Here is a 22058-nt window from a genome sequence, read left to right as displayed (position 1 = left end):
AATATCAAAATTATAAAATCATTAAATAAAACGGTGAATTTGATTCTATTTCTTATCCTAAATTATCGGTTATGTTGTAAATGGTCGACTTTAAAAATAATTAAAGAAAAATATATACCAGAAATTATTACTAAATAACCACATTAACTGGTATGATGAATTTCAAATTGCATGGAGACAATATGGCCATGACACTGAACTGTCCCATTATCCTCAAACAAAAGGAACTTATAACGACAATCGAAAAAAAAATAGTAACAAACTAAGTTCATATTATCTAGTAAATGATATCCAAGTATTGGTGAAAGGTGAAAATAAAGAACAGTGATCAATTTCATAACTATCACAAGGGATACAAAATAAAGAGTTGGGCAAACACGGACCGCATGATATACCAGACGTTGGATCAGGTGCATTGGAGTAAGGATCCCCTGTCGACCGGTCATACCCGCCGTGAGCCCTATATCTTGATCAGGTAAATGTTGTAATCCGTACATGGAACTGAATAATACGACAATCTCTAATAGTGACTGACCTATATCTTGACAAATGTGACCACATCCATTGAAGCAGCATCTCTGTGTTCCTGTGCAATTGACGTCCATCTGGCACTTCTCTTCACAAACACCAGTGTTGTTACGTGGTGGAGCAGGACATGTTCCATCTTTAAGTTCTATGCAGAAAGATTGATGGTAAGAATAACAATTTTCAAGAGATTAAACAAAACGGCGATCACGCCCGTAAAACAAACTTTCATCTGTTACATGTATTTATAAATAGATACGACTCATACATCATATCACACAGGAGCTTTGAAATTCGTTCCCTGATAATAACGTGTTATGTTGGACACGCATGCATTTCATTTTTAAAACAATTTGTGATTAATTTAATTGTCGCGTTTTGAAAACAATTTGTATAGGACCTCCCATGGTTTGTGTTTTGATATGATTTATATCCAACGAGTTGTGTTGTTCTATCCTCGAGCCTTGGTGTAACCATAGATATGTTAAAATATGAAGTATGTGTTTAAGGAGAACAAACTAATTCCTATCTCTTTAAAATAAACATGCACAGGTTTTTAAGGTTTTTAATATTACTCGTTGACATAAGTTCATAAAATTTCATACAATGTTTTCTGTATAGGGATTCTTTTCTTATACTGGACAAAGCACTGCACTCTAACAAAAATGATAGTAATTTGCAATATTTGTTTCATTACATTATACTTCGTTACTAGCTTGAAAATACGGATGTATATTGAATTACTGTTATAATTCATTTCAAAATTAAGGATTATCTCCCTCATGCATAGCTCTTATCCTTGGACGAATTTGGCTCCACTTGTTTGGCACGCTGTTTTTGGCTATATTTAGATCTAAAACTTCATAGTTATTTCGGATTTCAAACATTTCCGTTGAGCATCACTGAGACATTATTTGTCGGAATGCGCATCTGGTGCATCAAAATTGGTACCGTATGAGTTTTACATTATACACAATCTTTCGTTATATGATATACGATAAATCTCTACCGCAAGACGATTGTTCGTGGTACAAAATTTCCGAAAAGATGCTACTGAGTTTCCGAGGTAGAGTTTCATGATAGGTTAGAAATAGAAATATTTTCTCATTTTCATAAACATTATCCCTGAAAATCCTCTGGCACTAAACGCCCATTAACATCCAAACATCGAAAGTTTTTTGTGTTGACTTTCATTTGAAACTGAAAAAGGGTTGAGGGAAATGCTAAAGCTTGTAATGTTAGAGATTGCTTGTTTAGGTGTTTCGGTACATCTACATACGGATGATAAAATGTATTATACATCTTATAACACGACTTAAGACATCCTATTAATTTAACAGTGCATTGTGACGTCATATGAACAACAATACAACAGAAGGTCTGCAGATTAAAATCTTTTATGATTCAAGACAATAAAAGGTGAAGATAACGAATAGTGATTTATTTCATAACTCCTATAAGCCATACAAAATAGGGAGTTGGGAAAACACGGATCCCTTGATATACCAGATATGGGATCAGGTGCCTTGGAGAAGTACCGGTAAGCATCCCCTGTCGAACGGTCACACCCGCCTAAAAACCCATGAACTCATTCATCTATTTAGTTGTACTACTATTTTCTATATAATGTTTTGCTAAAAATTGTTAAAAACGTCTTAGGTGAGACACGACGCCAATACCTAGAATCGAACTTAGAACTTTCTGGTTTGTGAAGGGAGCTCGCTAATCATTAGGTTACTACGACCTGTGGTCAGGAATGTAAAAGCTTGAAGGGAGCTCGCTAATCATTAGGTTACTACGACCTGTGGTCAGGAATGTAAAAGCTTGGTCTAGACAGATGGAATACAGAAAAAAACTAGAACTGTCCTAATGGGACTAATACCCCCCACGGGTCATATAAGATGATGGTAAATATTTAATGCAAGCACATTGGATATTTTCACATTATCTACAGGGCAATCAATGTGAATGCAGAAGTGTATATTCTACAGTACAGCAGTACATGAAATATTAAAAATATGCTTAATATAAACAATGAATACTATTTGGCACATTTTAGGCTGTATGATTGCAAATCCTTGGTCAACTCTTCTAGTCTTTAGTTTATATTCACTTTGTTAAAGATCATTATGTTATACCAACTTTACTTTGTCATTGATTTTGATTGAATTATGAGCGTAAAACGGTATTAAAAATAAACTCTGGACAAATTGTGTCTATTACTACAAGTACAACCAAACCAGAAAATGTCCGTAACTTCCATAACTGTTAAAATATTTCAATGAAAATAAAAGATGCACAACTACATTATATATATGAGATGAGAATAAAGTTTGAATTAAATCTGTTCAACGGTATTAGAATTAAACTCTGGACAAAGTGCGCAACCCCCAAAATGAAAAACAAAATGTGCGTAACTTCTATAACTGTTAAAATATTTCAATGAAAATAGGAGATGCACAACTACATAATATATAGAAGATGTGCATAAACTTTGAATGAAATATGTCCAGCGGTATTAGAAATAAACTTCGGACAAATTGCGTCTACGGACGAACTGACGGACAGACGGACGGACAAAGTGATTCCAGTATACCCCCCAAACTTCGTTTGCAGGGGGTATAATTAGTATCAAAACATTCGAGAAGAAAAGCGATGCAATTCCAAATTTATGTAGAAATTCAATACCTCCTCTGAACATGAAGTAGTTGTCCACAGGAAGAGAATGGATCATGCCCATCGTTGTGGCGTTCTGAACTGCAGCCATTGCATCCCTTATATGTAGCTTGGAACTGTCATATTTGAATTCTAGATCAACATACACACTTCCTTTTCTGAAGGGAAGAAACAACGTTTTATAAACACCAATTTGAAACACTTTGCGTGCATACATTAAATAATGTATACCTAAATACGTCTTTGAAATGATGTACAAGAAACATTCTTCAACCAACATTCGGTAAATCTTGAACTGTTACTGTAAATGTATATATACATCAACATGACAAAAGTTTGTTTAGTTTTCCTCGATGGCAGTTACATATTCAACACATTGTGCACTTAACAATTCAGCCAATTGGACTCAGACCTACCTGAACCTGGTAACACTCAATCCAAGGAAACCTGGGTGTTCTTTGAAAGCTGCTGTAAACTGCAAAATTATTTTTGAAAAAGCCTGAGTGAACGAAATGTACAGCTGGTATGACAGTTGATCATTAAATGGATTCAAAATTATAATTGAAAAGATACATTCCTCAACTAATTTTTTAATCCATTATACATTCAAACCTCCGTGCTCCGTTCTTGGCAAACTTAATGTTCTTTTTTCGATACTGTATCCACCACCTAAAGTTTATAACCTTTGCTCATGAAACGTCATACACAGTGAATATACATACATTTGATACGATGGTTTGATTCATCTCCTGGAAATATGTTGACCGTGGGTCGGACAAAGCTTCACTCCAATTGAAAAACACCAGTCGTATACTGAAGACTGCACTTTTAACTGCAGAAAATAAAAGTATGTATGTGTGTCGAACATGCTGAGATGCCAATGAACGTCTTTCCCTTGTACAACCTTTGGTTTAGGAAGACGTATAATGCACGATAACTTGGTAAAATCTGTTTAACGGAAGAAACCAAATACAGTAAGTAACTTTTGAATTCGTACATACCTGCAGATTTATCCGAATCCTTATAGCCTGAAATTGAAGAAGTGTGTGTATATGAAAATTGTATTATAATAGAGACAATATATGCTAGTATAGATATAGGAAGGTAAAAACTGGAATGATTTCTTACAGTCAGTGGGGTTGAATGTCAGATTCATGTCCGTTTTCATTCTGGGCCCCAGTTTTTCGATAGCTGTTGAAATTTGATCAGAAGTACATTGAACTCCCGTTCCTTTGGTAATCATATCCAATGTACATTTAGTGAACTCGTCCATCACGCTGTAATCAAATTTTTCAAAAGCACACATAAATTTTCGGTAACGCTGGAATTTAATAACATATGAAAAACAATTTCTTTTTTTCTAAAGGACATCACCGAAACATATTAAAGGCTTTCTATCAACACAAATATCTGAAATGTATTGTTACTTTAAATGCAGAAGCTAACTAAAGGGGACTGCAAGCAAGTTTTCCTTCGGTTCATTAAATCTTGTGAAAATTTAAAATAATCTGCATCACATATCTAAATCCCATGTACATAAAATACAATTATTTGACACATAACGTAATTTTAGGGATTGGATTTGAATCTTAATTCGTGTGACCTTGGTATTTTATGAATAATCTAAACTTAGGGTGACTACGTCCATGTACAACAATTCAAAACCAATCACCAGCTGCAAGGTGAGAGTCTGATGATGCTATGTTACAAATATGGTCTGCACAAGAATCGTGTGTATTTTCCAGTGACTTTGACATGTTCCCGATTGACTTTCGTCTAGGATCATTACACAGCTCACAAGAAAACTTCTTATCATGTATGCTTGTCAAAGGTCCTTTAAGATCTGTTTGTTGTTCCAACAACAATTTCTACTTCTTTGTCTCCCATGGCACTTCCTTTTACTACATGACCAGAATCAATCATCAACTCGTACTGGATCCCAAGATCGGAAGCCGTGGTGTTTAATGTCCATAATGGGCACTGACCGTGTCGCTTTCGACAATGCCGAAGCACTTGTACTACGTATAAGAGCATTTTCTTTGGTAAAATATGTAGTGAAGAGACCAAATTTTAAAATACTCTCTAGGGGACCTTGATATTGTAAAAAGTATCTTTGGTTACATTCATGATACATTGAAAGGCAACAAGCAACCTTTGTTTCAAAGATGATTATCATATGTCACTTTGCAACAAAACTCTAGCTCAGGCAAAAAATTGGGACTTGTTCTCCAGTGACCTAGACCTCATCTCATCAGGAGATTCTTACTCATCCTAGGCAACTGATCCCAATTCTGGTACACCCAGGGGTCCTTGTTTGCCCTACTGTTAATTTGTATGTTTTATAGAATTTATGAGATTGGTTATCAGCATCTTCTTTTCCCCATATTATATTTTGACCTTAGGATAAGTACTAAACACGCCATCAATTTACAAGCAATATTTTTGTGAAATGTGACATCTTAATCATTAGTTAAACACTTCCAGGTATGACTTCCAAGAACTGATATATGAACAGAAACAACTCGAGATTTTTTTTTTTTAAACAAATGTCTTCCCAGCTCCCCAAGTTGGAAGTGCACCAAATGAAATCTCCTCCCCTTAAAGTATTGCATGCTATGGAGGAGAAAGCATGGGCAGGAACATAGACATTATGAACTCCGATAAGCCATATAGGAGAAGTGTTCACAAACTATTTTACACCCTCCACCCCTCTTAGATCTACTATAACGATTGGATCCTCCTGTCCTATAAAATGCACATCTGCAAACAGCATTAAAATATTGTAAAAACTCCCAAAATCTACCGGATAAGCCATAAAGGAAAAGTGTTCACAAGCTATTTTAAAATCCTCCACCCCTCTTAGATCCACTATAACTTGTAGGGAAATAATTGGATCCTCCTGTCCCAATAATATGCACATCTACAAATGGCAATGAAGCATTGTACAAAGTTTCAACTGTATCAAATATGCCATATATGAGAAGTGTTCACAAGCTAGTTTACAACTATAACTTTTTGAAAAATATGCACATCTACAAATGGGATTGAAAGTCTACCCGGTAAGTGTTCATAAGCTATGTAACAGCCTCCACCCCACTTAGTTCAGCTTTATGTGCCACTGGGCACGAAGAGGATAGGTAGGTAGATATCCCACTTAGATCTACTATAACCCATAGGAAAATAATTGACTGCTGCTGTCCCGACAATACGCACATCTACAAATGGGAACGAAGCATTGTACAAAGTTTGAAGTATATCCGATAAGCCATATTCAAGGTGAAGATAACGAACAGTGATCAATAGGAGGAGAAGCGTTCATAAGATTTTGTGACAGACAGACGGACGGACGAACAGAAAGTATGGAAATAATATGTCTCCCCCTGGAAGAGGGGAGACATAAATACCAATAGAATCTCATTCTAGTATAACCCTTACTCTGAGTCTAGACAAACAGATAAAGTGGGATGCATCAGACATACTAGAGAGACAAATAAAACATAATAAGCAAGGTTACCCACCTACAGAAGAAACGAATGTCTCTAACATAATAAGTAAGGTTACCCACCTACAGAAGAAACGAATGTCCCTAACATAATAAGCAAGGTTACCCACCTACAGAAGAAACGAATGTCCCTAACATAATAAGCAAGGTTACCCACCTACAGAAGAAACGAATGTCTCTAACATAATAAATAAGGTTACCCACCTACAGAAGAAACGAATGTCTCCAGCTGTGGTCAAGTTGGTATGATACATAGGTGAACACCTTTCTCCTACCGTTTGAATGAACTCCAGATCTTCACAGGAACTGCGTTTGCGCTCCTCTAAATCATAATAATTTATTGAGTTCTTGAAGCTCACGGGCATGCTTAGAAAATTGATATCATAAACTGTATCTTGCGAACCATGGGTGAAACAATTTGAATAGAATATGAAATGTTTGTATACAGGTGTGTCAATTTACCAGTTGAAAATATGCAATTGTATGAAAATACTGCAATGAACAAATACATGAATAATATAAAATCATTACCGTGTCACTCAAAAATTTGGGAGGGTTTATATTGTCAGTAACAGCAAAGTCAAATTACGCAACATTATAAATTGAACAATGATCATTGGAATATGGTCTGCAGATTCATTCGATCGACCATGAATTCATTTATTCCATTCTCATTCTTGAAACCCACCTGTGTTTTGACAGCTGTGACCACATCCGTTAAAGCAACATTTACGCGCCTCCGTGCAATTGGCGTCCATCTGACATTCTTCAATACATATACCTGTGGAGTTACTTTGTGGAATTGGACAAGTTCCCTCCTTAAGTTCTGCAATGAGTAATATATATCTTATGTCAATATTTGTAATCAATGTATAACAATCATATTTCATATCAAATAAACGGATGGTGTGATTTTTGTAATCATGGTATAATTTCGGAGGGTTTATCAAACATAAAAATACAGCTAGGTAAATTGCACCTTGAATTTTTCTTTGAAGTCTATATAGGAAGAACATGGTTTCAAAATGTTTAAAAGAAACTGTATATTCTTAAGATTTTTTCGTAAACAGTTACATAACTTTTCTCTTTAGAACAAAAATCAACTACCGAATATACATTGAGAAAATTAGACTTCTCTTATTTTCATCAATCAAAGGAATTTGAAGGGATAATATGTACCTCCTCTAAACATGAAGTATTTGTCCACAGGAAGAGAATGGATCATGCCCATCGTTGTGGCGTTCTGAACTGCAGCCATTGCATCACTTATTTGTAGCTTGGAACTGTCATATTTGAATTCTAGATCAACATACACACTTCCTTTTCTGCAAAAAGGAGGACAATTATCACTATAACTTTCAAATATTTTGTAAATGTAAAACTGATACGGTACCAATTTTGATGCACCAGATGTGCATTTCGACAAATAATGTCTCTTCAGTGATACTCAAGCCGAAATTGTGGAAATCCGAAATAACATTAATATTGTAAGAACTAAATGGAAACACAGAGTGCCAAAGACTGGAACTAAATTGGTCTAAGGATCAGAGCTATGCACGAGGGAGATAATCCTTAATTTTGAAACGAATTTGTAAATTTTATCAATTAAATATAGATCCGTATTTTCAAGCTAGTAACGAAGTACTTACCTACTGGGCTGTAGAGACCCTCGGGGTTCTTCATAGATATGTATATTAGCTTGGAACGCCTTTACACATACATTGTGCAGTATATTTTATTGATATCTACTGACTTTAGAATATTCAGTTTGTCCTTATCATTGTCATTTAAGTACACACTAGAAATAAAATTTTAGATGGTATTTTCCAATAATACTAACATTCTGGGGTTTTTAAAATCAATAATTTCATTCAAACCTACCGAAATCTAGTAAGAATTAATCCAAGATAGCCTGGATGGTGTCCGAAAGCTGCAGTGAACTGAAAGAGAATCAGAAAAACATTATTGATACTGTATTCATCTATTAGTTAATACATATGAAGGAATGGATTAAGTCATTCTTGAAAACGATTTTGTTTCAAACAATTCTGCATTTTCATCAGCATCTTGGGCAAACGATGTTCATGTACATATTTATATGTATGCAAGTGTTTGTTTTGTCATGCTTTTTATGGGAACTTTTTTAACATCCCACGTTATCTATAAGTAAACATAAGTTATACACACGTTTGATATGATGGTTCGATTCATCATCTGGAAATAATCTGACCGTGGATCAGACAGCGATTCACTCCAATTCAAAAAGGCAAGTCGTATAGTAAAAGCTGCACTCTTGGCTGTAGAGAAAAACATCAATAGCAGTCATCTAAATCATTGAATTCCGACAAGACAAAATCTTCTACAAACATTATCAATGGCAGATTTTGAGCATCGACAAACGCATTGAGAAAGTCTGATCAACTCTGTAGTATTAGTTATAATTTTTTATATTGCTTGGAGGCAAGCACGTTTTGCCTTCTTTCCCCACTTACATACAACATGTATTTCAAGGCAAAGGGGTTTTAGTAGTATTTATGTGGAAAATAAGTATGGAATATCGCATGAGTAACCAAGTAGCTTATTTAACTGTTCGTACTTACTAGTGTCTGAATTTGGATAACCTGAAACGAAAGGACAGTTGTGAGAGAAATCCTGCTTGAATTGAACAATATAACATACGTGTATAGCAAACTCAAAAGAAATATGCCTATAGAGCTAGATTAACAAAGCCCAGTGACTCCTTCAAAATTATTTTGCATTAAATAATTTAAATCACTGAAGGAACTTGGTCTCGAAAGAATGACAGGTAATAAGTTTTCATAGAATGATTAACACATACAGTCAGCAGGGTCAAAACGAAGATTCAATGTTAGATCAATTAACACATACAGTCAGCAGGGTCAAAACGAAGATTCAATGTTAGACCAATTAACACATACAGTCAGCAGGGTCAAAACGAAGATTCAATGTTAGATCAATTAACACATACAGTCAGCAGGGTCAAAACGAAGATTCATTGTTGCTTTCATTGTAAGTCCGAATCTCGTCATAGCTGTAGCAATTTGATCGTCAGAACATCGGACTCTTTTCTCTTTTAAAACGATGTCCATCGAACATTCTGAGAATTTTTTCATTATGCTGAAACATCAAGAAAAAAGATGCTAAGTATTTTGCATTGTGAAAAATATATTTCAAACCAAGACGAATACTGTTTCTATTGAACTATCTTTCTCCAAGTTACTTCTACCAAATGACTTAAACAAAAATTGATAATTCATCATAATACCCAAGGAAAACAAAATTAAGATATTATTATTCAAACCCGAAAAATATGAAACTGTGGTGTTCTTTAATCTACATTTAACATTATCAATGTGATAAAAGTGCCCTTTGAGAGTGAATGTTTTCACTTAATTGTCAGCAAGAGGAGACACTGATTTTCTGATTCATTGCGAAGTATAAAAATCAGGTATTGGATATGAAACCTACCGACAGAACGTTTGAATATCAGAGGCAGACGTTAAGTTCTGTGCGTAAAAATGTGAACACTGCTCCCCCGTCTTCTGTAAATAATCGTAATCTTCACATGGATGGACGACCAAACCTGTCGAAGAGGGAAGTCCAATGTAATGGTAAGAAATCAAATGGTTGCCTTTTCTCAGATTTGTTTATCATAAAAAAGTATATGGAGACAAAAAAGGTAAAACTCCAAACAAACAAATAAACCCATACATAAAACACAACAGAAAAAACACCCTCAAACAAATACACTTCACACCATTAACCATACAGCATTGCATTCTCAATTTACTCCTTTAATATACATGTCATCATTAGATAAAATAACATGTTTTGGTTAAAAAATAAATCACTGTATTTCAGCATGAAGCAAGAATTGAGTTATAATTTAATGAATTCCGGAATTGCTATTTCTTTCATATACTGGTTTTGCTGTTAAAGTATTTCCATTTTGAAAAAGAGATCATCGCGTCACCACGAAAACGTTGACTGGAACAAAGTTTTATAAAATAATTGATATTGTCTATCATACATTAAGAATCTATTTACCTGGTTGCTGTGGTTGCTGGCAGGTGTGACCACATCCATTAAAACAGCATTTTGTAGATCCTGTACAATTATTGTCCATTTGACATTCCTTAACACAGATTCCTACAGTACTATTTTCCACGCGAGGACATTCGCCATCTTTAATTTCTGGAATTTTACAATTCGTATTCAATAATTAGAGTAACTTATTCTAACAATAATAGACCGATTATACTATGACATCGACCGCACATATTTATCCAGTTCAAGCTTAAATAAATTTTCAATGAAGAAGGTGAAGATAACGAGCAGTGATAAATTATAAACATAAAATCAAGAACAGGAGAAACATGGACTCCTTGACACACAGGAAGTGGAGTAAGATGTTTAGGAGGATAAGCATTCCCTGTTAACTGGTCACTTCCGCCGTAAGGTCTATGTTTATCATGTCTACGGAAAAATCTGTAGGCAAGAGCAGTATAAAAAAAAAACGGCCTAGCAATTGGTATGTAACAGATCAGATGAAGAACGAAAGATGACGAAGTGATAAATCTCAGACTTCCTATAAACAATATAAAATTATGGGCAAATCCAAATCCAAAACAAAACGTATATGGGATATGGTGCCTAGGAGGAGTAAGCATCCCCAGTTGACTGGTCATATTCGTTAAAAACCCTCTATCTTTATCACGTAAATAGAGTAATCCGTAGTTAAAATTATTATGTAAAGGACAACCTAACAATTGCTATGAAAAACGTTAGAAAGCATCAGATGTAATGACAGGTTCTCATTAAAACGACCATAGAATTTACGAAATGCTGACTTTAAATGAGACTATTGAAACCTCTGCAACATAAAGTCATTTTTCAGTAGCTTGCCTCAATTTAAAAACTGACCATAGCCATAACATGCTTTTATATATCGAATCAGTTGAAAGACATATACACGATATGCAGATTATAATGTAATATTGCTCCATAAATATGGGAAGTTTTCGATTGGGAAAGAGTAAGTCATAACGTTTGTCATCAAGTTGAATTGTTAGTTTAATATCTACATGTATGTTTAAAGAAATATGCAGATAAGAAGCAGATTTGAAAATTTCTGTTGGTGTCTATTATTTCGAGTTCACTGGAATATACGAAATTGACATATGAATGAAAATGAGCATTGTTAATAGTTAAAACGTCGTTAGTATATCTAGATGTTGGTTGAAGGCCACAGCAAGATATTTTTGCTCTCATGTAGAAGTTTTTGAATATGTTCTGCCTCACATGAATATAAAAACAAATCAACCAATAAAGGGGAACAATGTGTGCCCATGCGAATTCCAGCAGAGTGTTAAAAGACCCGATTGCCTTACACTAAGATGACATTCGATCAAACGAAAGGTTGAGCTTGCAAAGAAAGTTACTAAAAAGTAATAGAATTTGCGATTTTAAACGAAATGGTTGAAACCCCTTTAATTCAACTTATTTGTCAGTAGGATGCCGCAGTTTAGAACATGTTCATACATAGGGCATGTTCTTTGGCAATGAATTTGTTGAGAGTCATCAACAACATATTTAGTTGATAATAAAAGAGTTCTACGTAAATATGAAAAGTTTGCATGAAGTTGAATTCCATCATGGGGTTTGATTCATACCTCCTCTGTACAGGAAATATTTCTCAACTTGAAGTTGATATATTGTTCCGTTTTGCACAGCCATATAAACAGCATGCATAGCATCACTTCCAGATAACTTGGAGCTATCATATGTAAATGTCAAGTCAGCATATATGCTTCCATTCCTGTAAAGATGAAACAATAATCATTCCAATTTTACTACACATTATGATGATATATGGAAACATTTTGCTAGATGATGTATGTTCTCACCTTAGTGAAGTTACAGTCAGATATAAAAATCCTGGGACATCACCAAAAGCTTTCGTGAACTGTAATAGATTGGATAAATAGGTTTATTTCCGGGAAAATCTCTCTACCCTCCAGAATGTATAAGATAATTATTCGCTTTGTTTACTTACATTACTAACGATCGTGCTATTCAAATATTGAAAATACGCTGATCTTGAATTTAATAACGAATCTTCCCACGTGAATCCAGACATCTTAATTGTGAAGGATATTCTTTTTACTGTAAAAGATATACATATCAGTAATTTTAGTTTAGTTTCAGAAACCATCTCCAAGAAATTTCTTCTCTTTTATCGAGGAATATTTGTGAGACTACCCTACCGAATGTCGTTGGAGGACTGACGCTCGTCAAGTACGGATACGCTGGAAAGCAAAAATAAGACGCGACATTACTAATGCCTCTGTAATCAAATATAACATCAGTTAATCTTCAACATTCTATCCCTTTTATACCATCTCCTATTGCCTTTACATACACTACATGCAAACCGTGCTTGCGGAGACATATCTAGAATTGGTAAATTATATTCTACATCAGAATGTTAAATGAATTCGGACAATCAATATTTACTCACTTGTTGTTCTATTTGATCCCATTTCCAAACCTACAAAATCAAGAAGCAAATCTCAGTTTGACAGTAAGCTGGCTACTAAATACTTCCTAATATTTTCGCTTTCTAAAAACCAAAACACATATAGTGTACATTGTTTCGATTCTACATTTTGCAGATACAACGTGCAACACTCTTGGTTTCCATGAATAAACGAAAGAAATGTCAGGTAATCATTTTAACTGGACATTCACCTATCAGCCTATTTTGCAAATGCGATACAAATCCGAAAAAAAAATTCATATATCTTAAATTGCTTACATTGTGTTAGGCTGAATCTCAACTCATAATCTTTCTCCATACCAGGACCAAAATGTCGGATAGCCATTTCTATCTGAGCATCAGAGCAAATTTTGCCAATGTCTTCGAACACTTCTCGATTGATACAGTCGATCATATCCGTCGATGTACTTAATAAGAAGATTATTAATAATATTCCACATGAATGAAAGAAAATCAAGTTTACTTTTGTTTTCAGTACGTCTTACCAATGGAAATGAAGTATATGCCCCATACTAATTAACAGACAAATTATGCTTGAATACGAAATGTTGAATTTTTGACTGTCATTGGAATTGTAAAATATGTACATAGAGCATACTTATAAAATAGACAATTTTGATACACACTTCAATGCCGTGCTTGCGTAATTCAAGAAATCATTCATACCAAATTACATACAGACAAAAACGCAACATTGCTATGCTACAAGAAACTTACTGACAAAATTCCTGAAGATCCGTGGCATTCTTAAATCTACCGAACAAAGGTTCAACACACCCACTGCCGATCTTGTCCATGTATCTAAGGTCTTCACAGTTGACAGCTACAAATTATGTACAGTTTCATGTGTAACAAAATTATATTGGATATTTATCTAAATCAAGGGGAATTCGAAAGACCTAAGTACTAGTTTGTGACACTACCTCAGAATTCATTACAATATCAAATTATTTAAAGATCTGATAGAGAATGGGATTGTGTGTGGAGAAAGAAATGTAAATCATCGCTACGTACTGTAACATAATGTGTCTACTTACATCCACAATCAATTTATAATACATGTATATCTATAGAGTAGTAATTTTTGAAACTGTTCATATTAAACTTTTGTCAGCCGTTTTGTGCAATCTTCTCAAGCTGTTTAAAGAAAATGTGCAATGTTCAGAAGCTGACATACGAATTTGTTTTATACATGTCTGGCATTTTGAAAAAGATGGTGACATATATATTTTCTTTGATTATTAATTCAATAAATTATGATGAATGGAAATCAAAACACTTCTTTTATATTACCTCAATAAGTTATTTACCTAGTTGTTGGCAGGTATGACCACACCCATTAAAGCAGCATTTCGCAGACCCTGTACAGTTACTGTCCATTTGACATTCCTCGGGACAGGTCCCTGCTGTGGTATTTCTTACGAGTGGACATTCACCATCCTTAGGTTCTAGAAAATTGTAATTGTATTCTGTCGGTCGTGTAATTAATTCAAAATGTAGCAGATTGACCAATTCATGAAATCTAGATGATTTAGTAAATATTTATCCACTACAAGAATAAAGGTTTAGCATTAACTTTAAAGCATACCTCCTCTGTATAGGAAATAATTATTAACTTGAAGTTGGTGTACTGTCCCATTTTGCACGGCCATATAAACCGCATGCATAGCATCACTTCCAGATAATTTGGAGCTATCATATGTAAATGTTAAGTCAGCATATATGCTTCCTTTCCTGTAAAAGAAACCAGCAATCAAATGATACTCACTACACACTATAATGACATATTAAAGTATGGTTACAAAATATATCTTACGTAAAAGAGGTTACAGTCAACTGTAAAAATCCTGGGGCGTCACCAAAAGCTTTCGTGAACTGTAATAAATGGATCAATTTGTTTATCAAATATGGTTTCATTCTTCATAAATACATATTGCGAGCTTTTTTCATATGAAACATTTACTTAGTTTACTTACATTACTAACGATCGTGCTATTCAAATATTGAAAATACGTTGATCTTGAATTTAATAACGAATCTTCCCACGTGAATCCAGACATCTTAATTGTGAAGGATATTCTTTTTACTGTAAAAGATATACATATCAGTAATTTTAGTTTAGTTTCAGAAACCATCTCCAAGAAATTTCTTCTCTTTTATCGAGGAATATTTGTGAGACTACCCTACCGAATGTCGTTGGAGGACTGACGCTCGTCAAGTACGGATACGCTGGAAAGCAAAAATAAGACGCGACATTACTAATGCCTCTGTAATCAAATATAACATCAGTTAATCTTCAACATTCTATCCCTTTTATACCATCTCCTATTGCCTTTACATACACTACATGCAAACCGTGCTTGCGGAGACATATCTAGAATTGGTAAATTATATTCTACATCAGAATGTTAAATGAATTCGGACAATCAATATTTACTCACTTGTTGTTCTATTTGATCCCATTTCCAAACCTACAAAATCAAGAAGCAAATCTCAGTTTGACAGTAAGCTGGCTACTAAATACTTCCTAATATTTTCGCTTTCTAAAAACCAAAACACATATAGTGTACATTGTTTCGATTCTACATTTTGCAGATACAACGTGCAACACTCTTGGTTTCCATGAATAAACGAAAGAAATGTCAGGTAATCATTTTAACTGGACATTCACCTATCAGCCTATTTTGCAAATGCGATACAAATCCGGAAAAAAAAATCATATATCTTAAATTGCTTACATTGTGTTAGGCTGAATCTCAACTCATAATCTTTCTCCATACCAGGACCAAAATGTCGGATAGCCATTTCTATCTGAGCATCAGAGCAAATTTTGCCAATGTCTTCGAACACTTCTCGATTGATACAGTCGATCATATCCGTCGATGTACTTAATAAGAAGATTATTAATAATATTCCACATGAATGAAAGAAAATCAAGTTTACTTTTGTTTTCAGTACGTCTTACCAATGGAAATGAAGTATATGCCCCATACTAATTAACAGACAAATTATGCTTGAATACGAAATGTTGAATTTTTGACTGTCATTGGAATTGTAAAATATGTACATAGAGCATACTTATAAAATAGACAATTTTGATACACACTTCAATGCCGTGCTTGCGTAATTCAAGAAATCATTCATACCAAATTACATACAGACAAAAACGCAACATTGCTATGCTACAAGAAACTTACTGACAAAATTCCTGAAGATCCGTGGCATTCTTAAATCTACCGAACAAAGGTTCAACACACCCACTGCCGATCTTGTCCATGTATCTAAGGTCTTCACAGTTGACAGCTACAAATTATGTACAGTTTCATGTGTAACAAAATTATATTGGATATTTATCTAAATCAAGGGGAATTCGAAAGACCTAAGTACTAGTTTGTGACACTACCTCAGAATTCATTACAATATCAAATTATTTAAAGATCTGATAGAGAATGGGATTGTGTGTGGAGAAAGAAATGTAAATCATCGCTACGTACTGTAACATAATGTGTCTACTTACATCCACAATCAATTTATAATACATGTATATCTATAGAGTAGTAATTTTTGAAACTGTTCATATTAAACTTTTGTCAGCCGTTTTGTGCAATCTTCTCAAGCTGTTTAAAGAAAATGTGCAATGTTCAGAAGCTGACATACGAATTTGTTTTATACATGTCTGGCATTTTGAAAAAGATGGTGACATATATATTTTCTTTGATTATTAATTCAATAAATTATGATGAATGGAAATCAAAACACTTCTTTTATATTACCTCAATAAGTTATTTACCTAGTTGTTGGCAGGTATGACCACACCCATTAAAGCAGCATTTCGCAGACCCTGTACAGTTACTGTCCATTTGACATTCCTCGGGACAGGTCCCTGCTGTGGTATTTCTTACGAGTGGACATTCACCATCCTTAGGTTCTAGAAAATTGTAATTGTATTCTGTCGGTCGTGTAATTAATTCAAAATGTAGCAGATTGACCAATTCATGAAATCTAGATGATTTAGTAAATATTTATCCACTACAAGAATAAAGGTTTAGCATTAACTTTAAAGCATACCTCCTCTGTATAGGAAATAATTATTAACTTGAAGTTGGTGTACTGTCCCATTTTGCACGGCCATATAAACCGCATGCATAGCATCACTTCCAGATAATTTGGAGCTATCATATGTAAATGTTAAGTCAGCATATATGCTTCCTTTCCTGTAAAAGAAACCAATAATATTGCTATGTTACCTACACACCAGAGCGACACATGGAACGATCTTTGGAGATGCATACATATTCTCACCTTAAAGAGGTTACCGTCAGATGTAAAAATCCTGGAACGTCACCAAAAGCTTTCGTGAACTATAAAAAATTGAAGAAAAATGTATAATTCCAAAACAAATTTTATCCCACAAAAATTGGTTTGATTGTTTCAATGATACTTACATTACTAACGATCGTGATATTCAAAGATTGAAAGTAGGTTGATTTCGGATTCAGTAACGAATCATCCCACGTGAATCCCGACGTCTTTATTGTGAAGGCTACTCTTTTTACTACAAAATGATATTTATCTCGGTAAATATGATTTAGTTGCTAAGAAATAAATCATATTTCAACAATCTTCATTCCATTTTGCTTCAAATCTCCATTCTTTGCATTGTAATTTTTTGATGCTGTAAAATTACTCATAAGCGTTCGGCTATTAAACAAATGTGAAAATCTTGGATACTATACTTCTTTTTACAGTTGACATTGATTTTATTAATTAAGTACAGAATTCTATTTTTTGGGTAAAATATCCTAAGATATCCCCTAAGTATTCCTCACCTGGGGTGCCAGGGGCCCCCTGGATTAGAAAGGTTTTTAGTTCATATAATTCATATACATACAATTTCAGAAATAAAAAGATAATAATAATAATGATATTGTACAATATTATTCAGAGTCCGAGTTTGTGTCCCGACCTGTTTATCTTGAAGGACTCTCCTCTTCAAGTATATCAACATATTACAATGCATACGGACAAAAATTATATGTTTATTATACATTATATCTTTTCAGCACTATCCTTTAGTATTTTATAGAAAAAATTTGCTTTGATTTTTTCACATGCATAGAATTCATAAAATAACTGTTTCTTAATATACACCATGAGACCGTGAATACTTTCTTCACAATTTTCAAATCTACATTTCATTTTAAATTTATGTATTTTCATAGCAATAAAAGATATTACATTGTTGTAGCTCTTTGTTGTATTGTTTTCTTGTAGATAAAAACCTAGAACAATTAATTTCCATGTAATCTTGAAATTGAAATATTTTTCCTACAGTATTCCAAATATATTGTACATTTTTTTCACTCAAAAAGTAAATGTCTTGAACTTTCTACAACATTACATAATTGGCAAAAACTGGATTGCTCCTTTTGCCATTTGCTCAGTGACAACTTACATTGTGTCAAGTTATGTAATAATTTGTAATTGGATACTATACTTATCTTAATTATAATTGATACATGTCTTTACATATACTAAAGACTGAAAAAAAGACTTTGATGCGTTAATTCGCTATGGAAATAGCTTTTATACTTTCTGTTGACTGATCACTAGATACTAATATTTCCTTTTTCCAATTTAGTTGAAGAAGCAAATGTATATGATGTGAAAAAGTCTAGTCTTTAATTTATCGTGAGGAATGGTCGTGTAAAGTGTTGAAAAGTCATACGTTTTGATGATGTCGATTTGAAAACATTAAACTACAGAATTTCAAATGTGATCAATAGACATTATTTGTCAAAATGAGCATCTGGTGCATCAAAATTGGTACCGTATAAGTTTTACATTATGACCCCTGGGTCGAGGCCTCTGCTGGTGGACTGTTAGTCTTCTAGGGTTTCTACAGCCCAGTAGCTAAGTACTTCGTTACTAGCTTGAAAATACGGATGTATATTTAATTGCTGTTATAAAATTTAGAAATTCATTTCAAAATTAAGGATTATCTCCCTCATGCATAGCTCTTATCCTTAGACGAATTTGGCTCCACTTGTTTAGCACGCTGTTTTTGGCTATATTTAGATCTAAAACTTCATAGTTATTTCGGATTTCAAACATTTCGGTTGTGCATCACTGAAGAGACATTATTTGTCGAAATGCACATCCGGTGCATCAAAATTGGTACCGTATAAGTTTTACATTAACAGTCTTACTACCGTCATGAAAATATTGACTGTTTTTAAGGTAATATCATGAGAGGACCACTGTGTATAAACTATCATGATTATATGATATGTAATAATTGATTGATTGTATATTGTTTAATGTCCCGCTCAAAAAATTTCACTCATATGGAGATGTCATCATTCCCGGTGAAGGGCTGCAACATATAGGATATAAAATGATGTGGAAAAGTGAATAATACCCAGAATTTAGAACATTCTTCAAAAAATCAAATTGATCAGCTGCTACTGTAAACGGCATCTCAGTATTTCATTGTACATTATTATTTCCCCATGTAATTAATCAATAACTGAACTATAGATAAAGTTTTGTGTGGTGATATTCATTGTAATCTGCCTATTCTATCACTTATTTAAGGAGTCATGCAGTAAACCCAGAAATAATACTACAACTGTTTGGTTTAAGGTACTTACCAACTGCTGGAGGAAGAGTGGTGACCCATGGGCGAGCTGTGTCATAAAGAGAAATTTGTATAGAAGTATTGATATTATAAAAAGCAGCATTTTGGGCCAGTACAGAAATCAGCATTTGACAACCAGCATTTAGCAGATAGCAACGAGAAAATGTCATTTACGACTCACCATTTCTATATAAGCATAGCTAAAACCCTTTGAATAATGCAAATATCAAATCATATCTTTGAGTTCTTGAGCCATGATAAACTTACATGACAATAAACGAATAGTCTGGAATTACACTACATCTTGAGCGCGTAAAACTAATTAGCATATGATTGCTACTGTATAAGAGAGAGAGAGAGAGAGAGAGAGAGAGAGAGAGAGAGAGTTGCAAAATTGATTGCTAGGATTATCGTAATTGATAATTCCTCGTGAAAATAATAACATTGTCTAAATTAAGTAAATAAAATTGATTTAAAAGCTCTATTTTCTTAAGAAGAAAGTTTTAATAGCTGTTGTGTAAACAACAAGTAACCCTCTTCCATAAGTTATGCAACAACCTCATTATAAAATTGCATACTTACTGGTGGTCAAATCTTTATAGCCTGAAAGAAAATGATATTCAAATAAGAACTCACCATTTCTTAAACAATACAACGAGTTATAGGTTTTCATAGAACGATTAACACATACAGTCAGTTGTTTTCATTGTAAGTCCGAATCTCGTCATAGCTGTAGCAATTTGATCGTCAGAACATCGGACTCTTTTCTCTTTGAAAATGATATCCATCAAACATTCTAAGAATTCTTTCATATCACTGAAACGGAATTCGTATGAGGTTGCTTTGTATTCTCTACTGAGGAACAAACATCTCAAAACAAGACAAATTTTGGAGAAAATTCTCAAATGTATCAACCAATCACAATACCATTACCTATTCAATAAAACAATCGAGTAAGAATGAATATTTGGTCTCCCAAACATGTATAAAGATATATATTCACAAAAACCTCTTTAAAAGTGATACTTTTCACTCACATTTTGGCTAGAATGGACATTAATTCTCGTATTGAAATTACAATTGCATCTAGAGATTTGATCAAGTAAACAAAATCAGAATGTCTCTTTAAACTTTACCGACAGAACGTCTGGATATCAGGAGAAGACGTTAAATTTTGCACGTGATGTATTGAACACTGCGCCCCTGTCTTCTCTAGATAATCAAAATCCTCACAGGGATGGACGCCCAAATCTGTTTCAGAAAAAGGAATTAAAACTTATAATCATGAAACCTAAAACTCAGCTCTTGTTTTATCAAATGTGAACAAGGTTTTAATGAATGTGAAAAATAAAATATACATCGTACACGCCAGGCATCATAATCTCAATTGACTTTCCTCATATTCATTGTTGGAAGAATTTTGATATTTTTACAATACATGAAGGCAACCTCATTCTTTTGTGATCTCATGTTTTTAGGAAATTTTTCATTAATAAAACTGAATAGAAATACATTTTTGTACAAATCATATTCTACGGATAAAAAAAATCATTTGCAGTATTTGATATTGAATAAGTTTATATTTTCTATAAATAATTTGAAAAAAAAAAAACCTTTGTCAAGGAGAATGACTCCTATGCTGGTATTTCTTAAAATGTATATTGCACAATGATTTCCCCCGACATCCACAATCAATATATAATACATGTATATCTATGAAATAGCAATTTTTGAAACTGTTCATATTAAACTTTTGTCACCCATTTAATGCATTCTTCTTAAGCTATTTAATGAAAATGTGCAATGTTAGGAAGTTGACATATAAATTTGTTTTATGCATGTCTGGCATTTTAAAAAAAAGTGGTGATATATATTTTCGTTGATTATTAATTGAATAAAGTATGTCGAATGGAAATTAATATAGTTATTTTTATATTACCTCAAGAAGTTATTTACCTGGATGTTGGCAGGTATGACCACACCCATTAAAGCAGCATTTTGCAGACCCTGTACAGTTACTGTCCATTTGACATTCCTCGGGACAGGTCCCTGCTGTGGTATTTCTTACGAGTGGACATTCACCATCCTTAGGTTCTAGAAAATTGTAATTGTATTTTGTCGGTCGTGTAATTCAT

General features: G+C 33.7%; 1 protein-coding gene across 1 annotated transcript in view; it reads right to left on the bottom strand.

Annotated features, from left to right (window-relative positions):
• LOC125658375 (uncharacterized) overlaps positions 1 to 22058 on the bottom strand; it is a 99180-nt gene that overhangs the window by 7185 nt on the left and 69937 nt on the right. The window contains exons 58-96 of the mRNA XM_056148304.1: positions 21880 to 22017; positions 21060 to 21174; positions 20615 to 20739; positions 20506 to 20526; positions 19937 to 19972; positions 17729 to 17838; positions 17586 to 17644; positions 17352 to 17497; positions 17074 to 17211; positions 16481 to 16586; positions 16022 to 16170; positions 15725 to 15754; positions 15471 to 15512; positions 15260 to 15369; positions 15100 to 15158; positions 14872 to 15017; positions 14594 to 14731; positions 14001 to 14106; positions 13542 to 13690; positions 13245 to 13274; positions 12991 to 13032; positions 12780 to 12889; positions 12631 to 12689; positions 12397 to 12542; positions 10772 to 10918; positions 10193 to 10307; positions 9693 to 9841; positions 9304 to 9324; positions 8891 to 9000; positions 8585 to 8643; positions 7883 to 8028; positions 7392 to 7529; positions 6908 to 7025; positions 4330 to 4478; positions 4203 to 4229; positions 3924 to 4033; positions 3618 to 3676; positions 3214 to 3359; positions 536 to 673 (exon numbers count right to left, since the gene is read on the bottom strand). Of these exons, the coding sequence (XP_056004279.1) occupies positions 536 to 673; positions 3214 to 3359; positions 3618 to 3676; positions 3924 to 4033; positions 4203 to 4229; positions 4330 to 4478; positions 6908 to 7025; positions 7392 to 7529; positions 7883 to 8028; positions 8585 to 8643; positions 8891 to 9000; positions 9304 to 9324; positions 9693 to 9841; positions 10193 to 10307; positions 10772 to 10918; positions 12397 to 12542; positions 12631 to 12689; positions 12780 to 12889; positions 12991 to 13032; positions 13245 to 13274; positions 13542 to 13690; positions 14001 to 14106; positions 14594 to 14731; positions 14872 to 15017; positions 15100 to 15158; positions 15260 to 15369; positions 15471 to 15512; positions 15725 to 15754; positions 16022 to 16170; positions 16481 to 16586; positions 17074 to 17211; positions 17352 to 17497; positions 17586 to 17644; positions 17729 to 17838; positions 19937 to 19972; positions 20506 to 20526; positions 20615 to 20739; positions 21060 to 21174; positions 21880 to 22017 (3942 nt within the window). The remainder of the gene's footprint in view (positions 1 to 535; positions 674 to 3213; positions 3360 to 3617; positions 3677 to 3923; positions 4034 to 4202; positions 4230 to 4329; positions 4479 to 6907; positions 7026 to 7391; positions 7530 to 7882; positions 8029 to 8584; positions 8644 to 8890; positions 9001 to 9303; positions 9325 to 9692; positions 9842 to 10192; positions 10308 to 10771; positions 10919 to 12396; positions 12543 to 12630; positions 12690 to 12779; positions 12890 to 12990; positions 13033 to 13244; positions 13275 to 13541; positions 13691 to 14000; positions 14107 to 14593; positions 14732 to 14871; positions 15018 to 15099; positions 15159 to 15259; positions 15370 to 15470; positions 15513 to 15724; positions 15755 to 16021; positions 16171 to 16480; positions 16587 to 17073; positions 17212 to 17351; positions 17498 to 17585; positions 17645 to 17728; positions 17839 to 19936; positions 19973 to 20505; positions 20527 to 20614; positions 20740 to 21059; positions 21175 to 21879; positions 22018 to 22058) is intronic.

Source organism: Ostrea edulis, chromosome 9, assembly GCF_947568905.1.
Source record: "Ostrea edulis chromosome 9, xbOstEdul1.1, whole genome shotgun sequence".
Taxonomy (NCBI): Eukaryota; Metazoa; Mollusca; class Bivalvia; order Ostreida; family Ostreidae; genus Ostrea; species Ostrea edulis.
Note: the sequence above shows the minus strand (reverse complement) of the source record. Positions and strands in the feature narration are given on the sequence as shown.